Source organism: Lissotriton vulgaris, chromosome 5 (genome assembly GCF_964263255.1).
Source record: "Lissotriton vulgaris chromosome 5, aLisVul1.2, whole genome shotgun sequence".
Classification (NCBI taxonomy): Eukaryota; Metazoa; Chordata; class Amphibia; order Caudata; family Salamandridae; genus Lissotriton; species Lissotriton vulgaris.
This window is the reverse complement of record NC_141693.1, coordinates 1,285,338,879-1,285,354,963: the sequence shown is the minus strand read 5'-3', so window position 1 is coordinate 1,285,354,963 and position 16,085 is coordinate 1,285,338,879. Positions and strand designations below refer to the sequence as shown.

The 16,085-nt window shown below is 43.5% G+C and overlaps 1 protein-coding gene across 3 annotated transcripts in view; it reads right to left on the bottom strand.

The window, feature by feature from the left end:
- Positions 1-271: 271 nt before the first annotated feature.
- TNNT2 (troponin T2, cardiac type) overlaps positions 272-16,085 on the bottom strand; it is a 119,738-nt gene continuing 103,924 nt past the window's right edge. For all 3 annotated transcript variants that reach the window (XM_086923156.1, XM_086923157.1, XM_086923158.1), the window contains 3 exons: positions 15,672-15,762; positions 12,013-12,053; positions 272-757 (listed from right to left, as the gene is read on the bottom strand). In XM_086923156.1, coding sequence (XP_086779282.1) covers positions 706-757; positions 12,013-12,053; positions 15,672-15,762 — 184 coding nt within the window. In that variant the 3' untranslated portion in view covers positions 272-705. The remainder of the gene's footprint in view (positions 758-12,012; positions 12,054-15,671; positions 15,763-16,085) is intronic.

Sequence of the window (16,085 nt, the reverse complement as noted above, 5' to 3'; positions counted from 1 at the left end):
AAGCTTCACTGGTTACCGATTGTCTCAAATCTAAGTTGATTTTATCATTCACAGATGTGTACATGGATAAGCTTGTAACGTCCGCACACGATCGGTCTGACATCTAATTTAAGTGCTTAAACCACCCCCCGAATTATGGAGGCCATGCCCTATTTAGAGGCCCCCCAGTTTTTCATCTCCCTTAGAGTCCTGCTGTGCACAAAGACAACAAAATCCTGCACACATTTATTTTGTGGTGGTTCCCTTAAATTACAACCTCTGATGCATACTGTCAGAATGCGAACGTGTTTTTATTTACATCACAATAAAAATAGTATTCTGACAACCGATTCTTTTAAAAATGAAGAATGTGAAAATTACGTGTATTGAGTCACATGCAGGCACTGGCAGAGGATAGGGGACATTTTGGCAGGGGAGATGTACAACAGCAAGGTGATGACTGCATGTTCCTGCTAGAATAGAGGAACACTCTACATGATTGCTGGTCTTTTTTTTTATCAGAGACGAAATCGCCAATAAACTTGACCTCAAACAAGCTCAATTCGTTGCAAAAGGATGGCCTGGCAGGGGCAGAACTGAAGCTTGACATACGACCGACTCTGCACCCTGCATGACGAGCTTTCAGAGACTTCAGCCTTTCCATAAATTTCCATGCTTCCTAAAGGTAGGTGGTCTCTGGTCCTGAACTTTGTGAAGGGGTGTACTTCACTTCCAACGACCTCCAACGATACCCTTGCCGCCGCGGGCTGTTTTTGAACTAGAAGCAAGAGAAAGGAGAGTGAGTGGTTCAGGTAATTGAGCTTTCCAGAGAACACATATAGATTAGTGACAACACATTTTGATGCACCTACATTTACTGAGACGGTTATCGGCTTAGAATAAATCTCTGTTCCAAATGAATCAGAAGACACTAAATGCAGTCTGCCACTAACAAAAGACACAGAGGCATGGTTTGGTGGTTTAATTCACAGATTTGGAAGCAGAAGCTCTGAAATCGTACCTTACCAGCCTCATTTGACCAAAATGTGTGAGCGTGTGCAGATCAGCTTTTTCTACTGCTTCAGTTCTATTACCTGCCAAAACTGATCAGGCTTCGAGGTAGGTCAAGATTCCTGTATTCACTCCCTCGGAGGTGTAAGCTTCTGCAGAGATCATTTTCACAGTAACTGTAATTCTGTCGTGGGTCCCAGACTTCAGCTTTTCTACTTAAACATCTCAAAGAAGTCACTGGGACCTCTCCGGCTAGTCCAAAAGTAAGCCACTAGTAGGCTCTTTGTATCAAAAACTAGGACCACATGACACTTTAACCTGACCAATTACAATGGCTACCACTTGTTAAAAGTGGTGCTAGAGGACTGACGATGTCTAATGGCATTGGTTTACAAATATTACAGTTAAAAAAAGACTTGGAAAGTTGGGTCTGTGAGACAAATATGAGAAAGCGACACGGCTAAACTGGCTGGTACAGGCTCTCTTAGTAGTATACATCTTTCTATCTACCATCTCTTAGGGACCCACTGCCTGACAGAACAAACGTTTCTTGCCATATACTTAATCACCTGAGGAACTTAAATCATCAAACAACTGCACTCTCATCTAGAGCCTTAACTTTTAAACCACTTGTTCATTTTCTGCTCTTTTGTGGCCTCATCCATGACTGTTTAATTCACTGGTTGTCCTAGACATGCTAAAAAGATCAACCCCTCCTCTCCAACCCAATCTCAAGTTCCCTCCTTTGCTAAAATACTGCACCATTTAATGGATTTACCTGTTACATCTCCTCTCACTACAGCCCAACACTATCTGGCTTCGCCTACTCTATTTCATTGACACGGCTATGAACCCCAAAGCCACATATATACTCATACACCCCAATTTGTTAGCTGTATTTGTATTCGTACAGCTGTCTCCTCCTTGTTTGCATCCTAGTTTCCAGGGTAATTTCTCCAGGTTTCCTAGGGTTCCTGATCTCTTCGCTCGCCCTCCACCTGTTAGTGCCCCTCAGGTCCTAGTCAGGGGACCCGTGAGATGCTCCATCTAGACCACATGCCTCGGAGATATTGTCTCTTATCCTTTGGTTTCCTCGATCTTCTATCACTAATTAACATAATCTCTTTCTCCCTTGTCTCACACCCTTTTCCAAACTAAAATCTTCAGCTGCTTAATAGGCACCACCCCTGAGGCCACCCTCTACTCTTTCATGGTTAATGCATCCATGCTTTAAATATATACCTTCCTAAATCAACTGCTTCCACAACCTGGCACTCTCCGGTTCTCTACTGTTCCACCAGACACCCGACTCCCTCCCAAACAGCCAGGAGCCTGGTACTACAGTTTGTTTCCTACCACTTAACTTCAGTAAAGTACGACACCACCTCCCCTTCCAGACCACAAAGTCATGAATCAAAACTCTAGTTAGAACTAAGTAGACTATTTCCAGTGGCCTCCAATACTACTTCTCCTCCCTCAATATTATACACATTTTCACAACCACATTTCTGTTCATGCTTCTCTGACACGTCCGCCACTTAGCACTTCTAAAGCAAAGCAGGCTGGTTCACCCTAGTCCTAAGGTTCAATGGCAATTTCTCATCCTATTATTCGACCCATGCATGGCACATCACCCTGCCTCCTTCTGCTTTCTCAAGCATCATGTCCTAGTTCGCGCTGTGGCGCATCATTTCCTGGGTCTCACGTCTTCGAATCAAACTATATCTACACTACTCTGCTTCAATCCATGCATAAGTGCTGAAAAATTATAGGAGCATCCCTCTCTGAACCTCATGCACAACACACATCTCTTCGCTCATAGACCATGTTACAACTCACACTCTACCAGCCACTGTCACCATAGGAGGTAATCTTGTGCAGCCACCCAAAGGTGCGTCGTAGCCTCAACAAAGGTATAAAGCATTAGACAAATGCGTTATTAATGCACAATACAAAACCTTGTAACCATTCCAAAGAAAATTCATCACTTAGCCACTTGTGTAAATCTTGATGTGTTTAAATGTTTTTGATTGCTGTCAAGTTATAATTATATTTAAAACTATTGCACTTTATACATGTTTGTCTACTGTATATATTTGTGTTAATTCTTTGTTGGAAGAATTTTTCAATGTCAATGTCCAGTTTTTTATGTTTGTGGAATTCATTATCTATGATATCACTAAATGAAATTGTATTTTAATAAAAGTTGTCATAAGCTTGACCATTTGTTGCCTAGGGGTGTTATTTTTCAGATTTTTTTCCCCGCCCTAGGAACAGTTAACAGTAGCAGGGGGTCCTTTATTTTGAAATTAGTTAAACCATTGTTAAACCATTCCAAAGCCACCATGCGCATCGTCAAGGTGTTGATTCTTCTAACGTTTCAGCCCCTTTGTGTTGGATGCCTGCCCGGGTCAGCTCCGAGAGAACTCCTTCAGACAGACCACATGGGTAGGGAAATGTCATCTTTTGCAAACTTGAAAACACAGCCAGCTGAACCCCCTTACCCCCTAAAGAACTGCAGATAATTGCACCTCACTGACCCAGAAAAGTGTAAATGTGATCAAATTGTAATTGTTTTATCCCTTATTGATCCCACCTCTCACAATTAGCTACCCTTTTAACAACTGTTCTTATTTTGTGTTTCTGTGGCCATGTTTGGCACTTCTGGTTGATGCCTTAGAGGACATCTACCAGAAGAGGCAGTTCCTAGGTAACCTGTCCTGTGAGCTCCTCGAGGGCAAGGGAAAGCCAGACTTGCACTGCCGCCAATAAATTAGGAGAGGTGGTAACACTGCATGTGATGGGAAGGTATGGTCTGGGACTTGATTTCTGTACTAAAATAAGTGAAAGCCAGCCATTTGGCATGTTTCTAGGAAGGTTTATTTGCGTGGATCATTGCGAGGAAGTGCTTTGTGCGGTGTTTGACTGCCTGTGGTACATTTCCAGGAATATCTCTGGCATGGTGGACAGATGTGCAGGAGTAATGCCACACTAAATTCAAGAGAAAACGTCTGTGGTGGTGTAAACTTTAGGAAGGTTTCTGCTGAGGCAAACTGGTGGCAAGCTGTCTGTGCTGTGGTTATCTACTGTCCCAAACAGATATGGGTATTAAAGTTCTGAAAAAATATAATTTGACCAGCTGTGTTTCTGAAGAAGACAAACTGCTGAACTTCACAAACTTACCGAGTGTTACCTTTGCATAAACACCAGCGGTTGAAAAAGAATGACAAAAAACCCCATTGGAAAGAGGTTTCTACTACAAAGGCTTTCTTTGCAAGATGATTCTTCAGGTGGAAACGAGACTAACATTTTCCCTTCAAGAAAACATAAGGACTTTTGAACTGGCTTTTTTGTAAATGGCCCCAACTTTGTGACTTTTTATGCCATTTTAAAGATACTTCACAACGTATCCAAATTTTACACAGCCCTAGTATTCAGCCACATCACCCTAGATCAATACTTTTTTGGACTCCTGGTCGCTAATACTGATCCTTCCTCTAAGGGTCAGTGGGGTAAGTTGGATTGGAGCCAGCATTTTATGTGTTGCAAACCTGGAGCTTCAAAGTTTGGCCTGGACTGTTCCTATTGGAGCAGGGTCAAAGCTGGATTCCATATCGCTAGGCCCAAACCGAGGTGGCATGGTGTGGAAAACAATGATGGATTGTGATGTGGCTCAGAGCAATCATGATTGGCTGAGATTAAATCAGGCATTACACCCTTCACTGTTTTTGTATATTTGTGACCTTAAAAATAGTAGTATCCCAAAATATGCTCCCCAAACAGCATTTCACACCTGCAATGTCCTGTACAAAGATGCTGGGTCACAGCCAGGCTCACAACTAGATGAAAGAAATGCACTTACCTGATGAGTGTGTACTGAGCACTGCAAGTATACTAAACACATGGAGAATCAGCAAATAGCACAATATTATAAATACTAGGTGGCTGTGCATAAATGCATAATAAAAGATGTTCAGCTTTTATTACGGCAATGGTAGTAGTTTAGTAGTAGACTAGGAAGCACATATAACAATAGTGACAAAGGAACCTCGATTACAGATCAGTGTGATTAGTGGGTCGAGAAGGGGATTTGGGGAGTACAACTTCTTTAACGACAAGGTCAAATCTCTGAGACACAATATGAAGAGTAACAAATGCCAGAACTTTGAAGCAGGCTCACCTTTTCCTGAAACCGGGAGCGGTACAGGAGGGGGCAGGGAGAGAAGGAGGAGAGAGAGAAAAAACAGAGACTGGTGAACAGCACGGACTTGTGTAAATGCAATGTTTTTCACTGGGAATTCTGACAAGATTATCCTGCCTGATACCAATGCAGAGGGTTCCTGAGAGGGGGTGTTGGGCCTAGCCCTTTTTGCAGGAATATCCCCAAACTTTTTGTCTTCTTCCTCCTATTTGTTTTACCTGTTTTTGTTGGCTTTAGGACTCTGAGCACTATATTGCTGCTAATGAGTGCTAAAGTGCATATGCCCCCTGTGTAAATTGTGATTATGTTTCGACATCCGTGATTCGCATGTTTGATTTACTGGTGAGTCCTTAGTAAAGTGCACGGTGTGTGCCCAAGGCCTGTAAATCTAATTCCACTAGTGGGCCTGCAGTACTGATTGTACCAACCACATGAGTAGCCCTGTAGACATGTCTCAGGCCTGCCACTGCAGTGTTTGCAAGTGCAGTTTCAAACTGCTATGTCAACCTGGCAAGCTAAAACCTTCCCTTTTATTACATGTAAGGCACCCCTAAGATCGGCCCAATGTAGCCCTATGGGCAGGGTGCAGTGTATGTAAAAGGTAGGGCATGCACATGTGTGTTTTACATGTCCTGAATAGTGAAATACTACTAATTTTGTTTTTTCACTTTTGCAAGGATTCTCCCATAGGTTGCCATTAGAGTTGCCTTGTTTCATGAGTGTAACTTTCAATTGGGAAGATATGGAGATTTGGAGTTTGTGTTCCCTGAACTCAGAACTTAAAAACACATTTTTTCTGTGAAGGTGGTTTTTAAATTGTGTATTTAAAAATTCCACTTTTAGAAAGTTGGCATTTTCTTGCTTTACCATCCTCTGCCTCTGCCTGCCTGTGGAATCCACGTCTGGTTTAGAATGGCAGTCGGGCTGTTTGTGCATTCACTCTAGACAGTTACATAAAGAGAGCTGAGGTTTGCCCTGCCTAGCCCGATTGTCATTTCCAGGCTGATTGGCCTTCCTGAGCTAGAGTGGTGGGAGGAGTTGTCACTGACACCTGAATAGGGCTGTGCCTGTCCTCTCACAATGCTGTCTCCACCCCCTGTAGTGTGTCTGGAGCCAGGACAGGGCAAGGCCGGATCTGTGGACTACAAAGAGTATCCTTTTAAGCATGCCTACTTCAAAGGCGAAATGGAGTATAAGTATTGGACCTGTAACCCCACATTTTTAGAACACTTCTCGATCAAGAAGAGATTCTGCCATGAAGAATAGCTGGAAAAGCTGTAGGAGGAGAACTGCCACTCTGCTGTTGCTGTGTTTTTCTGACATGCTGCTAGCTGCTTCTGTCTTGGGCAGAAGAAAGACTGGACTGTACTTTCTTATCCAACTTATCAAGGTTCTCCAAGGGCTTGTTTGTGCTTGCCTCCTGTTAGAAGTCTCAGGGACAACAAAAACTTCATCTGCAGCTCTTCTGACCTCCGCTGCTGGGAGTTCGGACCTGCCAAGTGGTGCCAACTCCTGTTTTGGGCCCTTGGGAATGGTTTTGCTGCTTCAAGATCCAAAACCTCTCGCATCGCTCTTCAGCGCCATTTTTCATGCCGCAAGCTTGCTGTGCAGATGAAAAAAACAACGCATCACCATGGCTGAAAAACGAGGTAGCACCTGTTCTTGGCTGGAAGAACCATTACAGACCTAGTCCAGAGCACTGTGCCTGTAACCTTCAAGACCCCCACTACAACTCCGATGCAGGCTCTGCTGTGAGGCTGAAGGAATCAACGTATCACCTGCTCGAGGCAGGAAGAATGACGTATCGATTGTTTCACTGCTACCATATCAACTCCAGCGCGTCCGGATTGCCCATGCATCACACCTGGGTGCCAAGTTTCCAGCGCAATGCCCGGCAGTAAGGAGCTGCTCTCTGAATTTGAAGCATCGCTTCTCCTTGCAGTAAGGAATTAAGACAACACATCTCCGGTGTGCAGCAGAACTGATGCCGCCATTCCCCTGGGTCTCAAGAATTGACACATTGCTTGTGTTTTCGGATGCTTACCTCCCTCATACAAAGACCTTGCCTCTGAGATAGGCCTGGCTGTTCGTGCCAAGATACCAATGGGGAGATCAGGGGTAATCTTTAGGGTGTAACCCCCTTACCCTGACTAGAAGGAAGGGTCCCTACTTTGACAGGGTGCATACCACTGTCAACTAGAGACCCCCATTTCTAACAGGGGAAAAAACAGTTCTGTAAAAGGCAGGTAGGCTTGTTAAGTGCCGAACACTTCCAGACCACATCAAGCCAAAACCTTATTTACCTGGGCTCGGAGGCGTTCATGCTCTGGTGTAAGATAACCTCTAAGAGATATAAGCTTCAAGTGCAGATAACCCCTCAATATTAGGGGCTGGATGTCCAAGTCTACCAATGCTGCATGAGTTAAGAGGTGCTACAACTCTTTTTCAGAGTTAGATTGCTGGCCAGCAACATCACCTCTCTATTAACATAGGAGTTATTATTATTATTATTATTATTATTGTTAAGTTTGTAAAGCGCTCAGCTACCCGTAGGTTTCCCGGCGCTAAAACCAAAAAGATGAGAGGGGAGAGGCAGAAGAAAACTGTTAGATGTTAAATAACCAAGTTTTTACCTGTCTGCGAAACCTAAGGTAGTTGGGTTCAGTTCGTAACTGGAGGGGAAGAGAATTCCAGAGTGAGGGGGCAAGCCAGGCGAAAGAGCGGCCACCCATTCTGGCTTTTTTAATTCTGGGAACTGAAAATAAGTGTTGGCTCGATGATTGCAGATTGCGAGGGGGACAGTATTGTTGTACCAAGAAATGAAGGTAAGGTGGAGCTAGGCCAGTGTTTATTCTGTGCATAATACAGAGGGCCTTGAATTTTGTCCGGTTTTCAATACGAAGCCAATGCAAAGTGCGTAGGGAGTTGGAGGTAGGGGATGTAGCGGGTAATTTGCAGAGTAGACGCGCTGCCATGTTCTGGACAGTCTGCAGTTTACGGATCACCTCTTTACAGGCTCCCAGGAGAAGGATGTTCCCGTTGTCCAGTCTAGAGGTGATTAAGGCCTGGACCACGGTTTTCTGAGTGTCCAGGGGAAGCATCCATATGATCTTACGCAACCACTTAATGATAGTGATGCAAGTGAAGGAAGTTTTGATCACATGGTTCTTCATGGATAGTTGGTCGTCAAAAATGACGCGAGGTTGCGTGCTGTTTTAGACGGAGTGGGTAAGGTGCCCATTTGAGAGGGCCAGTGTTGGGGTCCCTATAGGGTGGTGTTATGTCCAAACAGAAGAAGTTCTGTTTTACCCCCGTTCAGTTGCAATTTGTTGTCCAACATCCAGGCTGCGATGTTGCTCAGTCCTTTACAGAGGGAAGAGGAAGGAGAGTGAGAGTCAGGGGAAAGAGAGTAGATGACCTGTAACTACTTAAAGACTGAATGCTCCATATTAGTCAATGTCTAGTGGTCGGAGAGTCTAAGGAAGGAGTCGCTATCCACAATTGCTTTTTCAATGGCATTTTCAATATATGTTGCAAAAATGTGCGTTGATGAGATACTGTAATTTATTGCGCGCACATTCTTTAAATGCTCAGCCATAGCAAAGGTACCACCAATGGTACATACGGTGCCGGGGAAAGTAATAACCATTAAGAAGGTGGTGTTATAACAAAATAAAATACAAAACAAGCCTATTCTGCCAGATATCTTCTGCCACAGGAAGGACTGTGTACTTTGGAGAAATAATTCTCCACAGTGTTATGTTATGTTATATAAGCTTAGAAAGCGCGCAGCTGCCCCAGCAACAGGGCGTCCCAGCTCTGACAGCCGAAGAACAGCCACAGAAAGGAGCTAGGGTTTACAGCGGAGGGAAGAGATAGGCTTTAATTGCCTTCTGGAAGGCCAGATAGTTGGTCACACAGTGAATCTGTAAGGAAAGGTAGTTCCAAAGCTTTGCTGCCGGGGTGCAAAAAGAACGCCCGCAGCCGCAACCTCCTCACCAGGGGGACAGTCACCAAGCACTTCCCCATAGAGCAAAGGTGGCCTGCAGGAACATAGGACAAGAGCAGGTTGGCCAGAATGCCTGGGGAAGGAAAACTCAAACTTTTAAAGGCTATGCAGAAGGCCTTAAACTTATTCGCTTGACCACTGGCAACCAGTGTACCTGGCGGATAGGATTGGTTGTAGAGCACCTTCTGGGGAGACTGAGCAGGTTCGGGCAGCCGCGTTTTGGACCCACTGCAGTCGCATGACCTCTGCATTGTTGGTCCCTTAATAGAGAGAGCTGGCATAGTCAGTCTCGACAAGATTGAATCCTGGATGATAACAGTGAAGCACTGAAATGTAATATCCCTTTAACAGTATGTCACATAACTGTGCTTTTTGAATGTCAGGGATGACGAAGTATACAAAACATTGTTTCAGAGGCCAGTGCCAAGCAAGATGTTTTGTGTCCTCTGCCAACTCATCCTTACTAGCTAGGGTTGCTAGATTACTAGTCTACTAGATTAGGTGCTTTATAGAACTGAGTTCATGCTGATCAATTTCTTCCTCTACTTGGTTAGAAGGTACCCCAGCCAGCTTGTCACCTATGCAAGAGGGTTGGAAAGGAAGGTGCAGACTACTGTTGTGGGAAAGTGAGATGAAGGCAGCCTCCCACTAACCAAGTCAGCGAGACTTCCAAATGTCCAAAATAATTTTGAAAAAAGTATATTACTTACTCGATTTAATTTTTTGTATGGCATTATCTATACTTGAGGAGCTATAATTTATTTGTGTGTATTACATTGGGAGCTTGTGATCACTTCATTTTTAATGTGTGATATTATCAATTATCGGTACATTGCTACATTTATTTATTTGTATATAATGGTAATACTTAGTTTGGTAATCAATATGTTCCTGATACTCTATTTATAACTAAAAATGAATGTGACCTAAGCACAGGACTGAGGGACCCAGGGTTGACTCTTACCCAGAATTTTAGTGCCAATTAATGTTACAGTAGCTCGATTAGTTAATGCTAGTGCTGCACAGAATTAAGAATATCACAAAGGAGGGAAAAGTTATGTGAATACCATATGTGAAAAGTTAGTAAAACCTAGTATATACTAAAAAAAAACCTGTAACGGGCCCCATCACAAAGTGAACAGAAAAACAATAATTCTCATTAGATATCACCTGCCAGACACGGCAAGCTGTCTGGTTGCAAAAGGCCTATTTGCGAACTTACATTGGGCTTAGAGCCTGCCCAGGGCTTTCTACAGGTTGGCTTTTTGTCATTGTCATTTCCTTGCTTCATAGTCTACTGCTTTCATTGTCTATCTTGTTCGATCTTGAGTTTGTCCCTCCATTGCCACATTCACTTGATTGGTTGACTTTTGTCTTTCCACTGCATATTTTTAGGGAATTCTTTTTTTTTCATTTTGGTTAAACAGTTCACAGGAGTGCATGTGTTTCCCAGGTGTCTTCGTTGTGTGCTTCTCTCTCCCCAGCACTCCGTGTTGCTCTATCTTGCTTGTGTGCTTCTCCCCTAACCTCTGCATTCCATGTTTTCTCTCCCTTGTGTCCTTCTCCCCAGGCTCCATGTTGCTATCTCGCTGGTAAGGTTCTTTTTAGGTCTCGCCTAGAATGCAGCGCGCATACGTTGCTCTAGGAGAGAGCCTCTTGGTATCGCTACAGCTTTTCTCAGCTTTTCTTGAAGCTCGTGCATGTGGTGCTCACACGCTATCGGGCTTTGCGTGCGTCTTTATAAAAAGACAGCACGCAATTGGCAAAGGTGGGTGCATGTCCCACCTTTGTATCCGCCCACGGCCTACGGCTTGCGAGAGAGAGCAGCAGCGCCATCTGTTTCCAATTATCGCGCCCGTGTCTCGTGCTCACGTTAATTGTAAACAGATGGTGGTCGGGCTGGCCTTCACCATTCACGGGACGCTGCCCAGCACGCGGACTCGAACCTACCTCTAGTGCGGTATTTTAAAGATCTGTCATTTTCGCCTTGTTACATCTCTCTTTTACTGCCTCTTTCTCATAGTTTCCATTCTGCTGAATGAATCGCGTCTGCTATGTTTCATATGCCCGACGTATGCATCACAGTTCTCTCTATCACTATTCCTGACAAGACTTACTAGAGAACCTTCCAATACCCGACTCCCTATTTGGCACCGCACCCCACCACAAGCCCTGCCCACTCTCCATGGTGTGCTGATTGCAGTCCAAACACAAGCTTGGTTTCTGGAAAGGACAAAGTCTCGCTGACTTTTTTTTTTTTTAGTTGCCACCTGCAGAAAGATATACAGCTCCCTGACAGATGTACAATACATTGGAACGTGTCTATCATAGCAGTATCTTTGTGTCAGCTGGGGCTGAGACAGCTTCCCGGGTACACACACAGCCGCATCCGAGTACTTCACAGGTCTTCAACCTTTGCGATGTGTCGGATGGCCCCTGGCCGTCATCCGTCACCATGGGCGTGTGCATCGGATGGACAGGGGCCGTCCGATCTGTGCACGTGTCGGATTCGGCCGGACTCCGGCGGAATGTCCACCTTGGCGAAGTGGTTAAAAGACCATTTGCATGTTAACTTCTTGTTTTTTCACCCCTTCTTAGAGCCCCTGCATCTTCACTCTGCCAATTGCTAGAATAATTAGCCCCCTTCAAAATTGTTATTAGCCCCCCCCCCCCCGAAATTTCACTCATCTACCACGTTGTCTTCACCACTGACCCCATTTATCAGTTCTCAGGCCAGTTGTTCCCCTGTGATGTTTTGAGGGAAGGCGGTGGAGCGTGTGGATAGTAAGGTCATGTGGCTTTGAATACTTACACCTTCTGATGGTCACTGACTCGGTTCCTTAGGACGTTTATCTGTAAGAGAAGATCATTGTAAATGTCCAAGTGACAGTACCAAGGTTTGTTTTATTTGAAGATTGATATAGCACGAACTCGACCCGAAGTTATCAGAGCGCTTTACATGAGCACTGGTTGCGTTACAGAGGGACACATTCATTTTTTTGTAGGCACTGGGAGATTACGTGATTTGAGAATAGTCACAGGATGTTGCAGGTCCCTGCCGAGACTCCAACACAGTCCTACAGCTTCGAGGTCGAACGCTCCAGCCCTTAGGCCACATCATCTCCCTTTTTTTAGGACACTTGACACAGACTTACTGCACAACAATCAGCAGCAAAACAGTGAAGGTGCGAAGACGCGTCCGAGCTTACAAGTATAAGGGAAAAGCTTCCAATTAACCCAAGCAGTGCATCATACAGTAGACCACCCCTTCCAAAAACATAAGACTCTTTCCGCAGGTGGATGAAGGCACTCTCCTGATACTGTGTGTTTGTGCTGTTTGTGTTTCTCTTAGTGACGACAAGCCATGGGGCTCGCCCTCAAAAACCATGTTTTTTAGGCAACAGCACCCGGTGTGTTTGGACCTGCTGCAGACAGTGAGATCTAAAAGTGCAGATCCCTGAAACCCAAGTGTCCTTAGCTAACAATCCCAGACCGAGTGAATGTGACTCCCATGTCATGGGGTCAGTAAGCATCTATATGAGGTACACCCTGGTAGCACAGGCTCTCTGTGACAACCAGTTTCTCACTACAAATTATTTAATGGCTTGTGGTGTGGATTTGAAAATCAGATTAGGGGCTAGATGTAGGTAACTTGGAAATGCCGATTCCTAAATACCGAATTTTACCGATTCGGTATTTAGGAATTGGTATTTCATATGTAGGCAATGATTCGGTAAAAAATACTGAATCGTTAAAATTCCTTATTACCGATAATAAGGAATACCTACCAATTCATTCCTATGGGCCTGGAGGCCCATAGGAATGAATGTGAGGACATTCCGTATTACCGATTCGGTATTACCGAATCGGTAATACCGGGAGATATTTCAAGGGTGCCAGGTTGTCCAAAGGACACCCAGTTGCACCCATGAAATGTGCATGTGTGCACATGTGGCACACATGCATGCCCTAAGGGCATGGATGTGTGCCACATGGCACATTTCAAAAAGCAAAAAAATGCTTTTTGAAAGGAAATCGCTATTTACCACCAACTTGGATTTGGTGGTAAATAGCGATTCCTTAAGGTTGAGGTGCACTGTTTTAAGAGCTACCTACATTGCATTTAAGGAATCGGTATTACCGATTCCTTAAATGCAAGGCCCTAAGGAATCAGTATTAAGGAATCAGTATTTACCGATTCCTTAATACCGAATCCCCCCTACATCTCAAATGCCTAAATACCGGTCAGTAACGCTGAAATTTACCGAATTTCGGCGTTACCGACCGGTAATTAGCCACTTACATCTAGCCCTTGGTTTCCAAGCTGTGTCTGAGAACTGAAGTCCCTGAGAGCCATACACACAAACTATAATGGATCACACGAGTTGTAAGAATTGGGTGATTTTGCTGTTAAATGAACAATACCCTGCCCTCTTAAAGCTGCAGGTTAAAAGTGGAGCCAAGTGCGCACTAGAAACAGACCAATAAGGAACTCTAGTGACAGTCAAGTAAAGACTTTTCAAATAGTGCGAAATGGATTATGGGATGAAACAATGTCATTCTCCTGCCTTATTCATATGAAAAAAAGTTAATATGCTTTTAATGCCCGTGATACCATGTTTTAAGTTTTAGGCTAACATGTAACACTGCAAATTATTTTGGGAGTTGCACTTTTATTCAATAACCAAACCAGATGGACTACAAATATAATGTTACAATGCATTGAAATGTAAAAAATGTAAAAAGCAGGTTACATCCGTGACACTAAAGATGATCCCACCTTCAAGACCTTTCAGTGTTTAAGGAGATTCAGGGAAACACTACAGGTGGTGCAAACCATGCAAAATAAATTTGTATCTTTCAAGGGTTCACATTGAAGTCTCATTTTTTAAACCTTACTTTATTGTTCATAAAGTTCCTTTTTTCCACTGCTTATAAAGCTGTGTATCTGTACTGCTCGAAATAATATCAGTTGATGCACTTACCAATAGTGAAAAGAAACTGTGACCTAACTCTGTTGTGTAAGCTAGAAGCTACCAAGCTTTTTTATTTTCTGGGTTGAGGTAAAACTGCTAAGGGAATATAAGGATGATATTACACTGACCAAGAAAGCAGATTGGCGGTTCAGGGTTATTAGAAAATAAAGCAAGACTTTGATATGATTTAGTTAGAGAAGAGACAAATAAATAAATAATTTGCCACATCTAGAAACAGGTACTGATTTTCTTTGAACTTAAACTTTGTAAGCGTATGTGTTTCCTCTTTCTCCGTGCCTGGGCAGGAGACGTTTTTGTTGGCATTGAGATTGACACTGTACCAGCTTACCCAACAAATGGGACAGTCTTTGCTGATTGTTGGGGGAATAGAGTGCCACTCCTCCTCTCCTAGCTACCTGGTGAATAAACTGAAACTCTCTGGAGGCTCCAGACATCACGTAATGCGGAAAATCTGCTGCTTGAAACTCCCACTTTCAAGAAGGAAAGATCGATGGCCCAATCCTTTTCAGGCAACGCGGTGAGAATCTGGAACTCACTTCCGCCTCAGCTCCAGACCACCACCTCCTCCCAGGCCTTCAAAACTGACCTCAAAGTTCTCCTCCTTCAAAGACACTTCCAAATATAATTCTCGCCCTCTCTATTATCTGAAGGAAGACCTTCCATTATAGGAAATTCTATTCTCCATGACTATGGAAGTGCCTTCCCAGTGTGTTCTTGTGATTTGAGTGGTGTTGAGTGGTCTGCCATTTATTGAAGTATTATCCTTCTACCTGTATCTGGTACTCTTTTGTAACATGCACACGTCACTTTTCTCTTGTAACACACTGTTTGCTACCTCCTTCACTTTGTTTGCTTTAGATACTTGCACAAGTGCCACCATTGCCTATGCACGTTTGTTCTTGTGTTTGAGTGTCTGCAATTTATTGAAGTATTATCCTTCTACCTGTGTTTGGTACTCTTTTGTAACATGCACACGTCACTTTTCTCTTGTAACACACTGTTTGCTACCTCCTACATTTTGTGTGCTTTAGATACTTCCACAAGTGCCACCATTGCCTACGTAACGTTTGTTCTTGTGTTTGAGTGTCTGCCATTTATTGCAGTATTATACCTCTACTTATACTTTGTACTCCTTTGTAACTTGCACACATGTCACTTTTTTCCTCCTGTAATGTACCGTTTGCTACCTCTTGTATTTTGTTTGCTGACAATTGTCACTTTTACCTCATGTAACTTAACGTTTGCTTTTGTAATTTGTTCACTTGTAATTTTCTCCTCATGTATCATTAGCGTTTCTATTGTGAAGCGCTCTGACACCTTGGGGTAAAGTCTGCGCTATATACAAATGCATAAAATAAAATTTAAAAAAAGTAAAAACCTGTTGTTAGTGTCTAGTCTACCTTGGGCAAGACCTGTAATCGACCACAGCATCCTGGAGATTGAGGGTGCTACAGAACTGTAAAATAGCACTTACCTCGTATTTCTGCCGCTTGAATTTTTCTTGCAAGTCAAACTTTTCTGCTTGTAGTTCCTTCTTCCACTGCCACATCTCTTTAGCTTTTTCCCTGTGGGAAGAGACACAGAACAATGAACACCTTCTTGAACATATCAGAAAGGCAGCAGCAGAGGGCTGTAAAATGTCAAACTTGTACAAGATTTACCTAATAATAAAAACGCAGAGAGTTGAAGACTACTTTATACTCGGATACACCTCTGAGCAAATCTGATATGGAATAATAATCTTAAACTGGACACATAGGAAATGCAGTTCATATATAGGCAGTAAGTTAAACCCAAGTAGGTAAGGGGGTATTGAAGCTATCTCAATACAGATCAATATCAAATGTGAATGCAGCCATTGTGGTTTATTAAACAGTACCAGCTCCGA